The following is a 17,660-nucleotide window of genomic DNA, read 5'->3' on the forward strand; positions in this document are numbered from 1 at the left end:
TATATTGCCGATTTTAAAAAGAAACTTGATTTAGTGTGTATAATTTAATTTGTATCTCGGGGTGCTATTCGATAACATTTACAAACAGTTGATTTGCAAAGGAATGAACAGGGTTAGGTCACTCATGAAATGTAAGACTTTTCTGTGCCCTTTCTTTCCTTTATTATTGCTACAGGAATTGACTATTTTTAAAAAAAATTGCAGAATATTGATTTATGATTATCTTGCCAAATTATCTTCCAGAGTAAATTTATTTTGCCTTCATGTGGGCATTGTCATGTCAGATTTATGCTAGAAGTTTTGTTGATTCTGCATATGTCTCTTAATAATATTTATTTTTTTTGAATTTCTTTTAGTTTACTGGCTAACAATCTCCCTGAGGATTATGATTGATGTAGAGCATTATTCTTAGCAGATTGTATTTTTGACTGATACTCATAAATGTTAATTTTAACCTAATATTTTCATGCAAGCAATTCCTGTGGAAAATACGGAATAACTATTTTGCATACAACAGATCATTCTCCACAATTTCCACCACCTCCAAAGGGATCTTACCACCAAGCATATCATTACTTCCACCCCCACCCCCCCCCCCCACCCTCGCACGCTTCTCTTTCTGCGGGGATCGCTCTCTCTTTGATTTCCTTGTCCATTTGTCCTTCCTCACTAATCTCCCTCCTGGCACTTACCCCTGCAAGCAGCCTAAGTGTTACACTTGCTCGTTCACCATCTCACTCAACTCAGATCAGGGCCCCAAACAGTCGTTCCAGGTGAGGCATTGCTCGGGTTGTCTGTTGTATCCATTGCTCCCAATGTAAATTGGGGGACTGCTTTGTCGAGCACCTCTGCTCCATATGCCAAAAGTGGAACTTCCTGGTGGTCAAACATTTTAGTTTTGATTCTCATTCCTATTCCGACATGTCAGTCCATGACTGCTTCTTGTGCTAAAATGAGGCCACCCTCAGAGTGGAGGAGCAGCACCTTGTATTCTGTCTGGCTAGCCTCCAACCTGATGGCATGTATATCGATCTCTCCATCTGGTTAAAAAAAACTCCCCCTTCCCTCTTCTTCGATTTCCCACTCTGGCCTCTTATTTCTTCTCACCTTCCTATTACTTCCCCTGGGTCCCCTCCTCCTTCTCTTTCTCCTATGGTCCACTCTCCTCTCCTATCAAATACCTTCCTCTCTAGCCCTTTATCTCTCCTACCCACATGGCTTCACTTGTCACCTTCTATCTATCCTCCTCCCCCAACCCAACCCCAGCGTTTTATTCTGGCGTCTCCCCCCTTCCTTTCCAGTCCTGAAGAAAAGTCTCAGCCCAAAATGTCAACTGCTTATTCATTTCTATAGATGTTGCCTAATTTTCTGAATTCCTCCAGAATTTTGTGTGTATTGCTTTGGGTTTCCAGCATCTGCAGAATTTCTAATGTTTATTATTTTTAGTGTTCTATGAACAGGAGCCCTAGTAGATTTTCCCATCCTAACAAAGAGATAAAAGGGCACTGAGGCATGCTGATATCCAACTCTGCTAATTGAGGTGAAACCAGTTATCCTCATACGGTTAGGAAATGGAACCATAAACTGTTTTGATCTGGTTCATTGATCCTGTGGATCAAATCACTTGGGAACACATATTCATGTACTATTTCAAACTGGGTGAAGTTTCACTCTTTCCATTCTCAATTTACCCACAGGTAGCAGTCCCCTCGACAGTCCAAGGAATTTTTCTCCCAATGCAGCAGCTCATTTTTCATTCATACCAGCTAGAAGGTAAGACTGGTTGCTTCATTTTAAACTGAAATTGCGTGAACAGTTTTCTGAGTGTTGCATGAAATTTTAACAGATGCATGTGGAATTAACCAGATGAATCACACACACACACGCACGCACGCACCAAATGCATCTTTTAACATTTGCAATGAAGTAGAACATAATGTGCCATTGTTGAAAATAATGTAATAAATCTACTGAAGGTAAAAGCAGAGCGTCATGTCACCTAATAGTAATATTATAACAATCATATTATCTAGTACTTCTGGAACCTCACATATGGATGAATACCACAACAGAGTTCATATTTATGTTTAAAATTCATTCCAGGCTATAAAATAGGAGATTTAGGGTATCCTTAGTGGATATAGAAACATAGAATCTTAAAAATTTATAAGACCATAAGATATAAGAGCAGAGTGAGGCCATTTGGTCCATCGAGTCTGCTCCGTCATTTCATCATGGCTGATCCAAATTTTCCTCAGCCCCGATCTCCTGCCTTCTCCCCATATCCCTTTATGTGCTGGCCAATCAAAAATCTATCAAACTCTACCTTAAATATACATAAAGACTTGGCCTCCACAGTTGCCTGTTGCAAAAAATTTCACAGATTCACCACTCACTGGCTAAAGAAATTCTCCTAATTTCATTTCTGCCCCTCTACTCTGAGGCTGTGTCCTCTGATCTTAGACCCTCCCACCACAGGAAACATCTTCATATCCACTCTATCTAGGCCTTACCCCATTTGATAGGTTTCAATGAAGTCAACCTTCTTTCTCCTGAATTCTAGTGGACACAGTCCCAGAGCAATCAAATAATCTTCATATGGCAAGCCATTCAATCCTGGAATCTTATTCGTGAACCTCAATTGAACTCTCTCCAGTTTCAGCACATACTTTCTAAGCTAAAGGCTCCAAACCTGCTCTCAAAACTTAAGTGAGGCCTCACCAGTGCTTTATAAAGTCTCAACATTACATCCTTGCTTTTATATTCTAGTCCTTTGAAATGAATGCTAACATTGAATTTGCCTTTCTGTTTATGCTGATGACTTATTACTTTTTCTTTCAAATCCGTCTACATCCTTACCTCCAATGTTCTCACTTCTTGATCAGTTTAGCCAGTTTTCTGGCTATAAACTTAATTTACATAAGAGTGAACTTTTCCCAATTAATAAAGAAGCACAAGAATTAGCATTTTGTGACCTCTCTTTTAAAGTAGTTCATAATCAATTTACTTATCTTGGGATTACAGTTTCAAGGAAGTTTAAAGATCTTTTTCGTGAAAATTTTGCCAATCTTTTATATACTACAAAACAGAGTCTGTCACAATGGTCACCTCTATCTATGTCTTTGGTAGGTCGTATTAATGTTGTTAAAATGTATGTTCTCCCTAAATTTTTATATTTATTTCAATCAATCCCAATTTTTATTCCTAAAACTTTTTTTGATTCCTTAGACTCTATTATTTTGTCATATCTGTGGAAGAATAAGCGTTCCAGAATTAATAAAGTTTATCTCCAAAAATCTAAAAAAGAGGGTGGCATGGCCTTACCTAACTTTCATTTATATTATTGGGCAGCCAATATACGTTGTGCTACCTTTTGGTCTTTTTTCCATAGACAACCCGAGTGCCCTAATTGGGTGGCAATGGAGTTGAGTTCCACTTAAGATTTATCTATTTCTGCACTTCTTGGCTCTGTACTCCCTAGTAGTTTGTCTAGATTAATTTTTAATCCTCTTGTTAGACACACTTTGCGAATATGGGCTCAGTTTAGGAAATTTTATGGTTTCTATGGTTTTTCCTCTTCTAGTCCTATCTTACATAATCACCTTTTTTTACCTACTATGTATGATTCAACATTCCATGATTGGTATAGGAAGGGCATTAGACAGTTTGAAGATCTTTTTATTGATAATCGCTTCGCATCTTTTCAACAGCTCTCTGCTAAGTTCAATCTGCCTCATGCCCATTTTTTTTAGATATCTCCAAATTAGACACTTTATTAATCCTTTAATTCCTAACTTCCCTGAAATGCCTGAGAAAAATGTTATGGATTTCTTTCTTTCTATTAATCCACTGGGTAAAAGTTTAATATCATTTATTCGTGATAAATTAGCATTCTTACGGCGTGCCCCTGTGGATAAAATTAGAATGGCTTGGGAGCATGATTTAAGTATCTCTTTATCTGATGAGACTTGGGACTCGATTCTCAAATCGGTTAATTCAACTTCTCTTTGTGCTCGCCATTGCCTTTTACAGTTTAAGATTGTTCATAGAGCCCATATGTCTAAATCCAAATGATCTCGATTTTACCCTAATATTAGTCCTCTTTGTGATAAATGCAAAAGGGGCGAGGCTTCTCTTATTCATATGTACTGGTCCTGTCCTAGCTTAGAGAAATTTTGGAAAGATGTCTTCATAACTTTATCCTATATCCTGAATCACCACTTAGAACCTAACCCTTTAATTGCTTTGTTTGGTTTTTTGGGTGAGACAGATATACGTTTGAGTTCGACTAAGTGTCGAATATTATCTTTTGCTTCTCTCCTGGCTAGATGTTTAATTCTCCTTAGATGGAGAGATGTTGCCCCGCCCACGCATGCTCAATAGCTTAATGATATTATGTCCTGTTTAGACCTTGAAAAAATTCATTATTCAGTTCTTAATTCGGATATAAAGTTCCATAAGGTCTGGGGACCTTTTATTGAGTACTTTCATAACTTTCCCCTTAATTAAGGTTTTTTTTTCGGACCCTTGCTTTCAGCTCTTTTTTTGGTAGTAGGCATTATTATCTTCTGTTTTCAAGTGTATTTACAGTTTTGGGGGTTTGAATGTCCTGATTTATATTCTCTATATTGTGTTGTGGTTGGTCTGGAGTTTTTTTTTGTTGCGGGGCTTGGGGAGGATACTAACTTTACATGACTTCAATTTGGGTGCTTTCTCAATTATCTTTTTTGTATTATATTATTGTATGTTTATTTTTGCACTGTATTAATTTTCTTCATTTTGGTTTGGGGTTTTTTCTTATCTGTAGTGATGTAGAAAATGCATTAAAAAACCAATAAAAAAAAGAATTTGCCTTCCTCACCATAGTCTCAACCTGCAAATTAACCTTTAGAGAATCCTGTACAAGGACTCACAAATCCCTTGCACCTCTGTTTTTATGTATTTTCTCTCCATCCAGAAAATAGTAAACGCTTTTATTTTATTCTTCCAAAGAACATGACCATACATTTACTGACAGTGTATTCCATCTGCTATTTTGTTAGCCATACTCCTAATCTGTCTATGCCCTTCTGTAGCCTTTCTACTTTCTCAAAGCTACCTGCCGCTCCTTCTATCTTCAGATATTCTGCAAACTTTGCAGCAAAGCTGTCAAGTCCATCATCCAAATCATTGACATGTAAAGTAAAAAGAATCGGTCCCAGCACAGACCTCTGTTGGAATGCCACTAGTCACCGGCAGCCAGTCAGAAAAGTTTTTACTGTCTTTACTGTAATGCCATGTGTTTGTAGCTTGTTAAGCAGCCTCGTGTGGCACCTTGTCAAAGACCTTCTGAAAATCCAAGTACACACATCAACTGATTCTCCTTTGTCTATCCTGCTTGTTATTTCTTTGAAGAATTCCAACAGACTTGTCAGGCAAGAAAACCGTGCTAACTATGATCTATTTTATCATTTACAATTTTATTATGGGCATTCAAACAATTATGTCCAATCCTGCCATAAGTAAAGCTATTTTGCCTTAGTCCAATTTTTCATCTGTCAGGGTAACCTTTAAGTGCTCATTCAGGTTCTTTTGAAATATAAATATGATTTTCAACCTCCATCATCCTTTCAGTGAGTTTCAGACTCCATTATTCTTTTTCTGCTGAATTCATCTCTTTACCAATATTACATTGTTCCAATAATCTGTATATCAGCTGAGAAATGCAAAACCTAAATGCCATGTCAAAATACTTTTATACATTTGTGGCCCAAGGACTCCAAAATCACAGTTTTCTCAAGTTTATATAAAATTCTATCTCTTTAATTTTCAAGCTTTAATGCTATCTTACTCAAATCTATTCCTTCTCAAAAGTGTTACATTGCAGAAATTACAATTCTGAAATAAAAACAGAAACTGGTGGCAATACTTACTGGGTCAGAAAACATCTGATCAGAGAACGGTGAAGGTTTTGGATTGTTGGTCTTTCATCACAGCCTGGTGAAGTTAAGAGTTGAAAAGAAAGGGAAAATATCAGAGGTTGTGATTAGGTGGAAGACTGGAATGTTTCAGAATTGATAGTGGAGTCATTGACTGGAATTGTTTTGGTGAATTTTGGAATTATGATTTACAGAAATATTTTACAAGATTATCTTCAGTTGGAGTCTTGGTAAAATGCAAGCTTATAATTTGAATGAAAAATACAAGCAAATAAAATGAAAAATTAGTCAGTTTTATCTAAATTCAGTTGCGATGAAACTAAGAACTGATGAGCAAAACTTGAATCATGGTAGATACAAAGGTTCTTACAGAAGTTGACTTTGTTTTCAGATGTTAAGCATTTAATTCCTTCAACCTGCTACAGTAAAAATGAAATCATATCTAATTTTTGCCTTTGCTCTAATCCTTGCCTTTGATCCACATCCACTGATAATCTAATGAAATAATATCTCTGTGTTGAAAGCTCTAACAGTCCCAGAAGTCACAGCCTTATTGGACAGAAAATCTCTCGGGTTTGTGCATGCTATCCCTTTTTTTTTTAAGTTGTCCTCTTTCTACTCCTCACCTCAATTCCTGTGGGCAAGAAAAGGCAACAATTATCTTACATTTTTAAAGGATTATTTTGGGTTATACATAGTTCTCTATGCAGGGTATGATAACAAAGCCACTAACCATCTTAACATAGTTGAGAGAGTTTCGAATTTGAAATACCCATCTTTGCATATTTTGCCATAATTAGCACTTGGTTCTTCTGATATGTTACAAAAAAAACAAATAATAAAAAATTCAAAAAATTAAAATCAAACCAATCATACTTTGTCCTTTCCACTATAGTAGGCTAGTTTCCACCCTTTGCTCCTGTAGGTACCTCTATACCTTATAGTCAACAGCTGAAATATTTAGGAAAAGCCTGATTGGAAGGCTTACAACAGGTCTGTGGGAGACATAATGTGTTATTTGCACTGCACTGCTTAGTGAAAACTGTCAGAGATGTTTGTGAGTTGCTTTTATTCATAACTGAAATATCGGCAATTACAATACCCGCAGCAGATATTCTTTATTTAAGGTTGCTCGACAGGCATTTAAAAATAATTCAAACACTTATGAGGTCCTACAGCATGATGATAGAAGAAAAATAACTTCTATATTGACTCCAGATAATTATTTTCTGTTGTCCTGTGGTTCAAGTCCTTATCTGATGCAACTCTAGGCCAATGGCCTCAAAGATGTCTGATTCAGTGTCATTGTGCATTGAAAAACTATTCATAGCTGAGGCAGTGCAGTTTCTTCACTGCTTATGCAATTAATGGGAGAAATAAAACAACATTTCTTGCTCCTGACCAAAGAATGACTTGTATTTGCAGAATGCATTTTATGATTATTCATGTTGTGAGAGTTTTGTCTTCTTAACTTCAGTTTATTTCTTTCCATCACACTTGGTATTCTCAACCACTCTCCCATCTGAGTATTCTCCAGGTCTGAGTTTATTTGTAAGTTTAATATTTTGTTCAGACAAATAAATTTGAGGATTGAAAGATATTTTATCTTCAAATTAAATCCAGATTTATTTGTTTTTTCATAGGTAGCTTATACATGTTTAAAATATGCTATTTGCTCCTTTGTCCTCTGTACTACTGACAAGCAGAATTTGGAGTCCAGTGGCCTTAATGTTAACTCCAAACTTCATTAAGTTTAATGGCAACTCACACGGAATGCTGGAGGAGCTCAGCAGATCAGGCAGCACCTAAGGGGGAAATGAACAGTGGAGGTTTTGGGCTGACACACTAATTTCCAGTACCTGCTGAATCTCTTATGTCTCTGTTAAGTCTTCTGGTGTCGGATCAAACTTGGTCAAGGGAGCCCTGTGTCGAGTAACACCTCCAGTTGATGAATCTGTGCTCCTGCATGTTGAGCACAACTTGTCAGATGCACCAAGAGAGAGACAAAGACTTAAAATATTCTTTGGTTGGGCAATTTCAGTATCCACAATGAAGAATGGAACCATCACAAATTAAGTCAGAATCAGGTTTATTATCACAGGCATGTGATATGAAATTTGTTAACTTAGCAGCAGCAGTTCAATGCAATACATAATCTAGCAGAGAAAACAAAACAATAAATAAAATAATAATAAACAAGTAAATCAATTACGTATATTGAATAGATTTTTAAAAAACATGCAAAAACAAAAATACTGTAAGTGCTAACACGAGGACATCTGCAGATGCTGGAAATTCAGGCAATGCACACAAAAAAGACGAAGGGTCTCGGCCCAAAACATCGACAGTGCTTCTCTGTATAGATGCTACCTGACCTGCTGCGTTCAACCAGCATTTTGTGTGTGTTACTGTAAGTGCTACCTGGTTCATCAGACTTTGAGGAAATGTATGCCAAAAAGGGCTGAAGCTACTTGGCCTCATCCAATCAAATCTACCTTATGCAGATAAATCTCAGGTGATTTTGATTTAAAAAAAACCACCTCAAAGCAACTGTAGAGAGAAGATTCCATTTAGTCTACTCTTAATTGTCAAAGTTATGGAAAATATTACCATCAATGGTGTGAAGCAGCACCTAGTCTTTAATGATCAGCTGACCAATGCTAAATTAAAATTTTGTCAAATTCACTTAGTTCTTGACCTTGCCATAGCCTTAGTCCACATGTGGACCAAAGAGCTAGATCCCAGGGGTAAGAGAGAAAGGTTGTCCTTGGCGACAAGATAGCATGTCATCATGTATGGGGTTACGGGCCTCAATTAAAAAGATGTTGATGGCCTTGTCTGAGAAAAGGCAATCAAAGCTCACGGAAAACTTCAATCATTCTAGTTCGCAATGTCCAATTCCCTGTGCCACTGCTCAGAAAATGAAGCTGTGTGTGCTTGCATGTAGCAAGAGTTGGCCAATATTCAAGTATAGGCTAATAAGTCACATTTGCTACACAAAAATTCAAAGAAAAGAAATCATAGAAACATAGTTTGCTGATGACACAAAGGTTGAAGGTGTTATGGATAGTGTGGAGGGCTGTCAGAGGTTACAGCGGGATATTGATAGGATGCAAAACTGGGCTGAGAAGTGGCAAATGGAGTTCAACCCAGATAAGTGTGAAGTGGTTTATTATGGTAGGTCAAATATGATGGCAGAATATAGTATTAATGGTAAAACTCTTGGCAGTGTGGAGGATCAGAGGGATCTTGGGGCCCGAGTCCATAGAACGCTTAAAGCAGCTGCGCAGGTTGACTGGTTAAGAAGGCGTACAGTGTATTGGCCTTCATCAATCGTGGAACTGAATTTAGGAGCCAAGAGGTAATGTTGCAGCTATATAGGACCCTGGTCAGACCCCACTTGGAGTACTGTGCTCAGTTCTGGTCACCTCACTACAGGAAGGATGTGGAAGCCAGAGAAAGGGTGCAGAGAAGATTTACAAGGATGTTGCCTGGATTGGGGAGCATACCTTATGAGAATAGTTTGAGTGAACTCGGCCTTTTCTCCTTGCAGTGACGGAGGATGAGAGGTGACCAGATAGAGGTGTACAAGATGATGAAAGGCATTGATCGGGTGGATAGTCAGAGGCTTTTTCCCAGGACAGAAATGGTTGCCACAAGAGGACACAGGTTTAAGGTGTTGGAGAGTAGGTACAGAGGAGATTTCAGGGGTAATTTTTTTACTCAGAGAGTGTTGAGTGCGTGGAACGGGCTGCCGACAACATGGTGGAGGTGGATACAAAAGGGTCTTTAAAGAGACTTTTAGGTGGGTACATGGAGCTTAGTAAAATAGAGAGCTATAGGTAACCCTAGTAATTTCTAAGGTAGGGACATGTTTGGCACAATGTTGTGGGCTGAAGGGCCTGTACTGTGCTGTAGGTTTTCTATGTTCCTATGAGCTGCTGTCAAAACTACTACACCAGCACCTCCAGAAGCCACAAACTCTGCTAATCAAGAAAGGTGAGAGTACTAGCTGCAAATCCCACTCCAAGACATATGCCGTCCTAATCTAGGTTGCCGATCTTGCAGTTTTCAAAAACTGCACCTAACTCTCTACCCAACAGCACCAGGAGAATTCTTCACCAGAAAGTTGCAATAGTTCACCACCACATTTTCAAGGAGAGATAGAGATTAGGAATTGATGCTCACATTGATGGCAACACTACAAATGAATAAAGAAAATATAATCTTGTCTGAGATTACAAGATTTCATCCACAATTGTGTGCCTAATTTAAAATTTGATAAAACTTGGGTTATTCTCAATCATTTCTGCTAACATATCCTCACCAGCTCCCCAACCACCCCACCACATCCTCATTTCCCAGCCCTGAATTCTATGCATGATTAGAAAATCCTCCACTTTTTGATCCACTTTATTTCTGTAACATTGCCATTAATTGTACTTTGTTCTTACTGTACTCTTCTATGCATCATATTCACTTCTGGCTTTTGTACATTGTTTTCTAGCGTTCTCTCTCCAGAATGTCTGACTTTCCATGTTTAAAAAAAAGTTCTTCAAAACATTTCTCTTTAATTACGCTACACCCGCTCTTACTTAAATTATCTGTTTTGATCCTTGGAGATAAGTTAGGAAGTTCACTTCGTTAAAGCTGCTACGTAAGTGAAGCCTTGATATGAAACCATTATTATAGAACTTAGAGAATCTTTTGTATGTACTGCAAAGAAAAGCCTGCAGTAAAGGGTTGTTTCAGTTACATTGCCTACTTAATGCCTATGTTTCACAAGTCTATCTTTACCCTTGTGGTGTTATTACTTCACTGCAGTTCTTGTATTGGTTTCAAAACTGTCTCATCTTGGTAATGGCAAATACCGTTTGCCAATTCTGCTTAAATAATGCAGTCTAAAACATTAAGTATTGTCTAATTATGTAGGGGCTATCGATTAGCATTTTGTAACCTTGATCACTTTGTCACTAAGGAGGTAGTAATAGGAACATGATTTAAAATATAAAAGAGGAGAGGTAATTGATCATTTATTGGGTGAAACATGGTGTAAACTTAAATAGTTCACAGTTTGTGTCGCTAACTTATTTATTTCTGCTCAGTGATGCAAACAATTATTTTAAAACAATTCGTGTATTCGTATATCAAATAATATTTTGAACATTGTCAAGGAGATATTCCATGTGAAAAGGGATCTTGCTGAAAATTTTTAATTTTTCAATAGAGCCAATGGTTTACTTTGGCTAATGTAAATGAATTGGACTATCTTAAAAACAAATAATAAATGTACCTTGTGTGTTCCTTAGTAATAATTCACTGCAGTGAACACCTAATGCAAAAAAGTCTATAGATACTGAGAAATAAATAAGTCTTTGTTGTCTTTATCACAAATGTTGATAAAGACATCAACTTACTTGACTGTATTACATTCTGCTGTTTTGCGAGCTATTAATGAAATTCTATTTTTTTGATGCAGCCATGGTCACAGAGCTGACAGGTAACACTCAAAATAAGTGTTGCTGTCATATTTATTGCATGTTCTGCAGCTGCAATTCCCATGTTTGCATGTGCTTTTTTTGCATGAAAATGCAATAGTGAGCAGTATTTCACTTTTAGTTGTGTGTGTATGCAGAATAATGCACAAACTGTAGTTGACTTTTTGGGAAATGGAAGACTTAAATTGCATTTTGTGGATAATGTAGCATCTTGAGGAATCTCAGTTGAAGCCATTGGATCTGTAAATAACTGTACTTAATGAAAACCAAGCTGCTTTTGTCCTCCTTGTGCTGACCTGTTTAGATTAATGCAAAATTACTGGTGTCTGTTCAGTGTTCTGTTATATTTTTGTTATGGAAGTACTAACCACTGTTGACTAATTTCCGTGTCTTTCTGTCTTATAAAATGGTAGACTGTTGTTCATATTTCTCATTAATACTTTTGTAAAACTGTGACGTGTTTTATTCATGAGTTATTTTGATTTATTATTGGCTTTAAGTAATTTTCAGTTGAAACAAATAACGTCATGGTATAATAGAGTAACTTTGCCATTAAATGAGCAGGCTTCCAGCAAAGTCTGAGAACTTGTTTGTTTTCAGAACAACAATGTTCTTGTATTTCCTGCTTCTATCCCCACAGTATGAAGGTGTTTTATGGACATGTTCTTCTTTTTGCTGTGTTTGAATGTTCTTCCATTTTTCTCAATAGAATAAATAATTATTAATGCAGGAGTTCTTGCAGATGCTGGGAAGTTTAAGAACCACACACAAAATGCTGGAGGAACTCAGAAGGTCAGGCAGCATTTACGGAGGGGAATAAACAGTTGAATTTTTCGGGTTGAAACCCTTCATCATGATTCCTGATGAAAAGTTACTGTTCAAAATAATTACTGATTTTTTCCCCAGTATCCCAGACACTTTTGTTATGCTGCTCTTTTTGAACATTTTGCTAAGAGTTGTAAATATTTAAACACTAGCTATGTGATATTCTAATCCTGAATATAACTTTCTTCCTTTACAGTACAACATTGTAAAGATTTGCATTTGAATCATATCAATTACTAATACAGAAGGAAGCCATTTGACCCATCTTGTCCTTGACAGTGGTTCCCACCCTATTCTGCTTTGTTAGTCCCTTTACTTCTGAGACCATATGTCAACATTAGCAATATTTATCATGAGCATGTTCAAGTAACCAGCATTCAAACGTTGATTGGCTGGCCTTGCAAAAGCTTTGACCAAAATCTCTGAATCTTTTTATTATTCGATGTTCAAAGAATTTTATCAGAATTTAGGAATTACATTCCAAGACGCTATTATTTTATATTCAAAATGTCTGCTTTATTAATAGTGTAAATGCACACTTTTTAAGTTTGAAAAACCTTCTTCAAATTCCACATGGAACATGGTCACCTACATATTTTTCCCTCAACTCCCATGAGCGATTGAGCGTGCTGGTGGTTTAAAGAATCACATCACTTGCTGCAACTGTTCATAAATAAATTTGAACTATGCCTTTGCAGTACTTGGGAGAGTAGGGAAATTTTTGGAGTTGATACCAAAAAAATTATCTGTACTGGCATGTGAATTGATGAGAAGAATGAAATTGCTGTAAGACCATAAAACACAGGAGCAGAATTAGGCCATTCAACCCATTGAGGCTGCTCTGCTATTTCATCATGGCTGATTCATGGCTACTCAACCCCATCCTCCTGACATCTCCATATAACCTTTGATGTCCTTACTAATCAAGAACCTATCGACCTTCACTTTAAATATTGTTCACCTTCCCAAAGGATGCTATCACTGGCTTCAGAGACTGAAATCACAGGATTATAAGTGCTATGAGAGTTTGTGAAGGTGCCTCCATGTTATTGACAGGCAAAGCAAACATAAAAAGCATTGAGCTCCTCTGGGAGTGAAATCTTGTTGTCACCTATGTCGCTTGGTTTCACTTTGTAGGAGTTGATAGCATTCAAGCCCTGCCACAGCTGTCGAGCATCCTTTAGTGATGTGAGTTTGGTCCAGAATTACCAGTTTGCATGTGAGATGACTTTACATCTCATGTGAGGTATAAATAGAAGTACAGTAGCATTTTCAGCCATGCGAGTGTGGTTGATTATGTTAAATCCAGGAATGCTATTGTTACTCACTTATTCTATTTGGAGGTCAGAGTTTTTCTGGAGTTATTCTGAGAGTCAGATCTGTTATATGATTTCCATAGTATTTATGTGATACAGCTTAAAAAATAGAAAATCTGCAAATATTTTAATCCTTCCCACAGTTATCAGTACATGATCGTCGGATCATTTTATACCTGGAAATCAAAACTTCATAATGGACAGCTATTATTTCTATTGTCCTCTATGTTTGCACCCAGTGCTTTATTCTGAATGGTATTTAGAGGTATTTTTTATATTAGAGGCATATTGATCAATTATAAGCCAGTAGTTTCCAAATTGTCTGTACAAACTAACATTTCTCTGATATAATAAACCCCATTAACAAGAACTTGTACCTCTTCACTATTGTCCTTTTCTGTCTGTCTTTTGTGTTTAACTGAAACCTTTCCTTAGCACAATAAGAATCAGATTCAGAATCAAGATCAGGTTAAATATCACCAGCATATGTTGTGAAATTTGCTAGGAAGGATAGATGTGAGAAGTTGTTCTCATTGCTTCTGTGCTCTAGCATATATTGTAATGACTTGAGCGAGCTGGCCAAGACTGCTTGTTTTCCTGTGGTTTCACTGCCTTTGGAAAAAACAATCCTATAAGCTCTTTCGCTGGGCTGTTTTACATTAGTGAAGCCTTCCTCTGGATGGCATTCTGTTGGCATAAGGTTTAAGTCTTGAATTCCATTGACCAAACTCAATGTTAGAACTAATTTGAGATTATATAATTCTCTTTCAAAAGAGGTGTATATGAAGGTTATTTTAGCATTGAATCTCAATTATTTTTACCATTTATATGAAGCATTTTAAAGCCTTTGAACTTCCTATTAATGAATCCCATTTTGCTTTATTCTATTCATTTTTAAATATAACTAATACCTCAGCACTGCCAATGTGTGGCTTAGCTACACTTTGAAGGGCAGGTATTTAGTTATTCTGCCCTTATTTTGTTTTGTACTGACTTTGACAGCAATGGAAAACATTTACATTGTGCACCGATAAACCACAACTATTGTTCATTCCTCTTTAATACAATAAACTAACTCAACCATGGCTAAGTGATAGTATTAGAGCCAAAGGAGAGGGATATAAATTGACTTAGGAAAATAAAAAGCTAACCCAAGCACTGCAAAACAGATCAGAATGCAGCAAGAGGTGCAAGAAATTAATTAAGAGGAGGAACTGGGCTGTGGAGTAAACACTCATAGAAAAATACAGTGCAGAAAAATGTCCTTCAGCCCATCTAGGCCTTGCCAAACCACTTAATTGCCTACTCCCATTGACCTGCACCAGGACCATAGGCCTCCATACCCTTATCAGTCCAAACTTCTCTTAAATGTTGAAATCGAGCTCACATAAATTTGAATTGGATATAAAAACTGATTATAAAAGTTCTACAGATAGGTGAAGAGAACAAGATTAGTAGAAACAATTGTAGGTTCCTTACAATCAGAAACAGGGTAATTGAGAAAGGAGAACAAAGAAGCAGCAAGCCAATTGAGCAGAGATGTTTGTTCTGTCTTCTCAAAATAACCTTCCAGAAATGTAGGGAGACTAAAGGTCTTGTGAAAGAACAAAACCTGAGCAAATCAGTAATAATAGGGAAACAGTGATGGGTAAATTGAAGGGATTGAAGGCTGATATCTCCCTTGGGCACTTAGAAAGTGGTGTTAGAAAAAGTTGATACTATGGTGATTACTTCCCATCTTTCTTTGGATTGTAGGTTGGAATGCAGAAAATATAAGTCAATGATTTAATAAAGTAGGTGAGAGGGGAAAAAAGACTGTAAACCAGGTAATCTGTCATTAGATTTGGCCAATATCCTGAAGTCCATCTTTAAAGATGTAACAACAGTGCATTTAGAAAACAGTAATGAAGTCATCATGGATTTGTGAAAGGAAATCATGTTTATTAAATCCACTGAAACTAGTGGGTTAGGAATGGGAGAACTAGTAAATGTGGTTTACTTGGACTTCAGAGTTAGAGTCTGATAACACCACATCTGAAATATTGTGTGCAGTTTTGATCTTCTGTCTGATGAAGAGTGAATTGAATTTTAGAGGATTAATTCCCTGGATGGTAGAACAAATGCAGACTGGGATAATTGGTTTTATAGTCACCTTAGAAGAATGCAAAGATACTTTCAACTTATAAAAGCTCGATGGGGCTGGACTGAGAAGATACAGGAAGGCTATTCCTGATGATACAAAGGGGTAGTACCCCAAGATTGCATGATAAGCTATTTAGGACTGATTATGCAGAGAAGCTACTTCACCCAAAGAGTGGTGAACATGTGAAATTCTCCATCATAGAAGACAGTTGAAACCAAATTATTAAATATATTGCAGAATGTGTTAAATATAGTTCGAATGGCTAACGAGATAAAGGGATGGGGGGGCAATCTAACTACACAACATTGAATTTGGATGATCAGCTGTGATGATCTTGAATGATGGAGAAGTCACAAATGACTAAAGGGCCCTTTCCTACTCACGTTTTCTGTATTTCAATTGTTTTAATATTCAGTCTTTTAGCAATACTTATGGGTGGGATTTTTATACATGTCATTGACAGTGTTTTGCTAAACTTTCTGCACCAGAAGTGAGAGGAACCCTTTTAAATTAAACGAACGGTGCAAAAGTTGCAAGTTTTCAGACATTGGAAGCAAATCATAAAGCTCAAGATGACACTTACAGTGGTACAGTTTGTTTTTGAAGACTGAACTTATAAATATCTCAAAATTTCAGAGAAAAAAAACATAAAACACCTGTAGATTACTTCAGAGTAGAGGGTTTACATCAAATACTTAAACCATCAAGTAGTTATTTTCGGAACACAGACTAGAATTAGGATGTTGTGGATATTAGGATGCTGTGAACTGTTTCCAGTTCTGATGAAATGTGCTCCAACTGTTAGAAGAAATTAAAAAAAAATCAGACTGAAACATTTAAATCCCTTGCAGGGTCCTGATGTGGTTTCAACCCATTATGTTGACCATCTTTTAGCTCCACAGATGCTGCTTGACTTGCTGAATTCTGACTGTGATTTGTTTTTTTGTTCTGGATTCCAACATCTGCAGTGTCTTGTTTCTCTGAAATACTATCTCCTTCTCACACTTAGGAAAGTGTTGTCGGGCTGCTTCCAGTGTTTTTGTGTTTCTCCCCATTTCATGGAACACCCTGATGGGAAAGCTGCAATTGTGAATTCACCAGATGTAGTTTAGGATTAGAATTCCTAGTCACATGTAGAATGTTTATCATGTTAAAGTATGAAATACTGATTTTGGAGCTGACTTGTCACCATTCTGTATTTTCTCCCTTCTAAACTCCAGGACTGATGGACGCCGGTGGTCCTTGGCCTCCCTGCCATCTTCTGGATATGGAACTAATACACCCAGTTCCACAGTCTCTGTATGTATTTGCAATAAATTATCACTTTTACTATTTAAGGATTAATTGCACATTCCAGACTGTACCTGTATTGATACTGTCAGCTAATATTATATATCCTTAACGAGCTGGCATCTATCATGAAGGACCCCACCATCCATGACATCTCTCTCATTGCTACGGTCAAGACGGCACAGACTCAATGTTTCAGAAACTACTTCATCCCCTTCGCCATCACATTTTTGAACAAACTATGAATCTGTGTATGCTTCCTCACTATTATTTTGCTCTCTTTTAGCACTACTTATATAATTTGATTTCAAAAGGTTTCAAAGGTACCTTTAATGTCAGAGAAATGTATACAATATGCATCCTGAAATGCTTTTTCTTCACAACCATTCACAAAAACAGAGGAGTGCCCCACAAAGAATGAATGACAGTTAAATGTTAGAGCCCCAAAGTCCCCCCCAACTCCCCTCCCTTCTGCACGTAAGCAGCAGCAAGCAATGATCCCTCCTCCCTCCACCAGCAAAACAAAAAGTATCAGCACTGAACACTCAAGCGTGAGCAAAGCAACAGCAAAGACACAGACTTGCATGCAGTACTCCAAAGACTACTCGTTCACCCGGTATTCGACATACCACGGAGGAACATCTGGCGAAACTTCTGACATGCCTGTGCT

General features: G+C 37.2%; 1 protein-coding gene across 5 annotated transcripts in view; it reads left to right on the forward strand.

The window, feature by feature from the left end:
• The window catches only part of mast2 (microtubule associated serine/threonine kinase 2), a 405,044-nt gene that overhangs the window by 283,419 nt on the left and 103,965 nt on the right, over positions 1–17,660 (forward strand). For 4 of the 5 annotated variants that reach the window (XM_073062969.1, XM_073062973.1, XM_073062971.1 and 1 more), the window contains 3 exons: positions 1,698–1,773; positions 11,398–11,418; positions 16,921–16,999. In XM_073062969.1, coding sequence (XP_072919070.1) covers positions 1,698–1,773; positions 11,398–11,418; positions 16,921–16,999 — 176 coding nt within the window. The remainder of the gene's footprint in view (positions 1–1,697; positions 1,774–11,397; positions 11,419–16,920; positions 17,000–17,660) is intronic. The other variant, XM_073062970.1, reaches the window with a different exon arrangement.

Source organism: Hemitrygon akajei, chromosome 12 (assembly GCF_048418815.1).
Source record: "Hemitrygon akajei chromosome 12, sHemAka1.3, whole genome shotgun sequence".
Classification (NCBI taxonomy): domain Eukaryota; kingdom Metazoa; phylum Chordata; class Chondrichthyes; order Myliobatiformes; family Dasyatidae; genus Hemitrygon; species Hemitrygon akajei.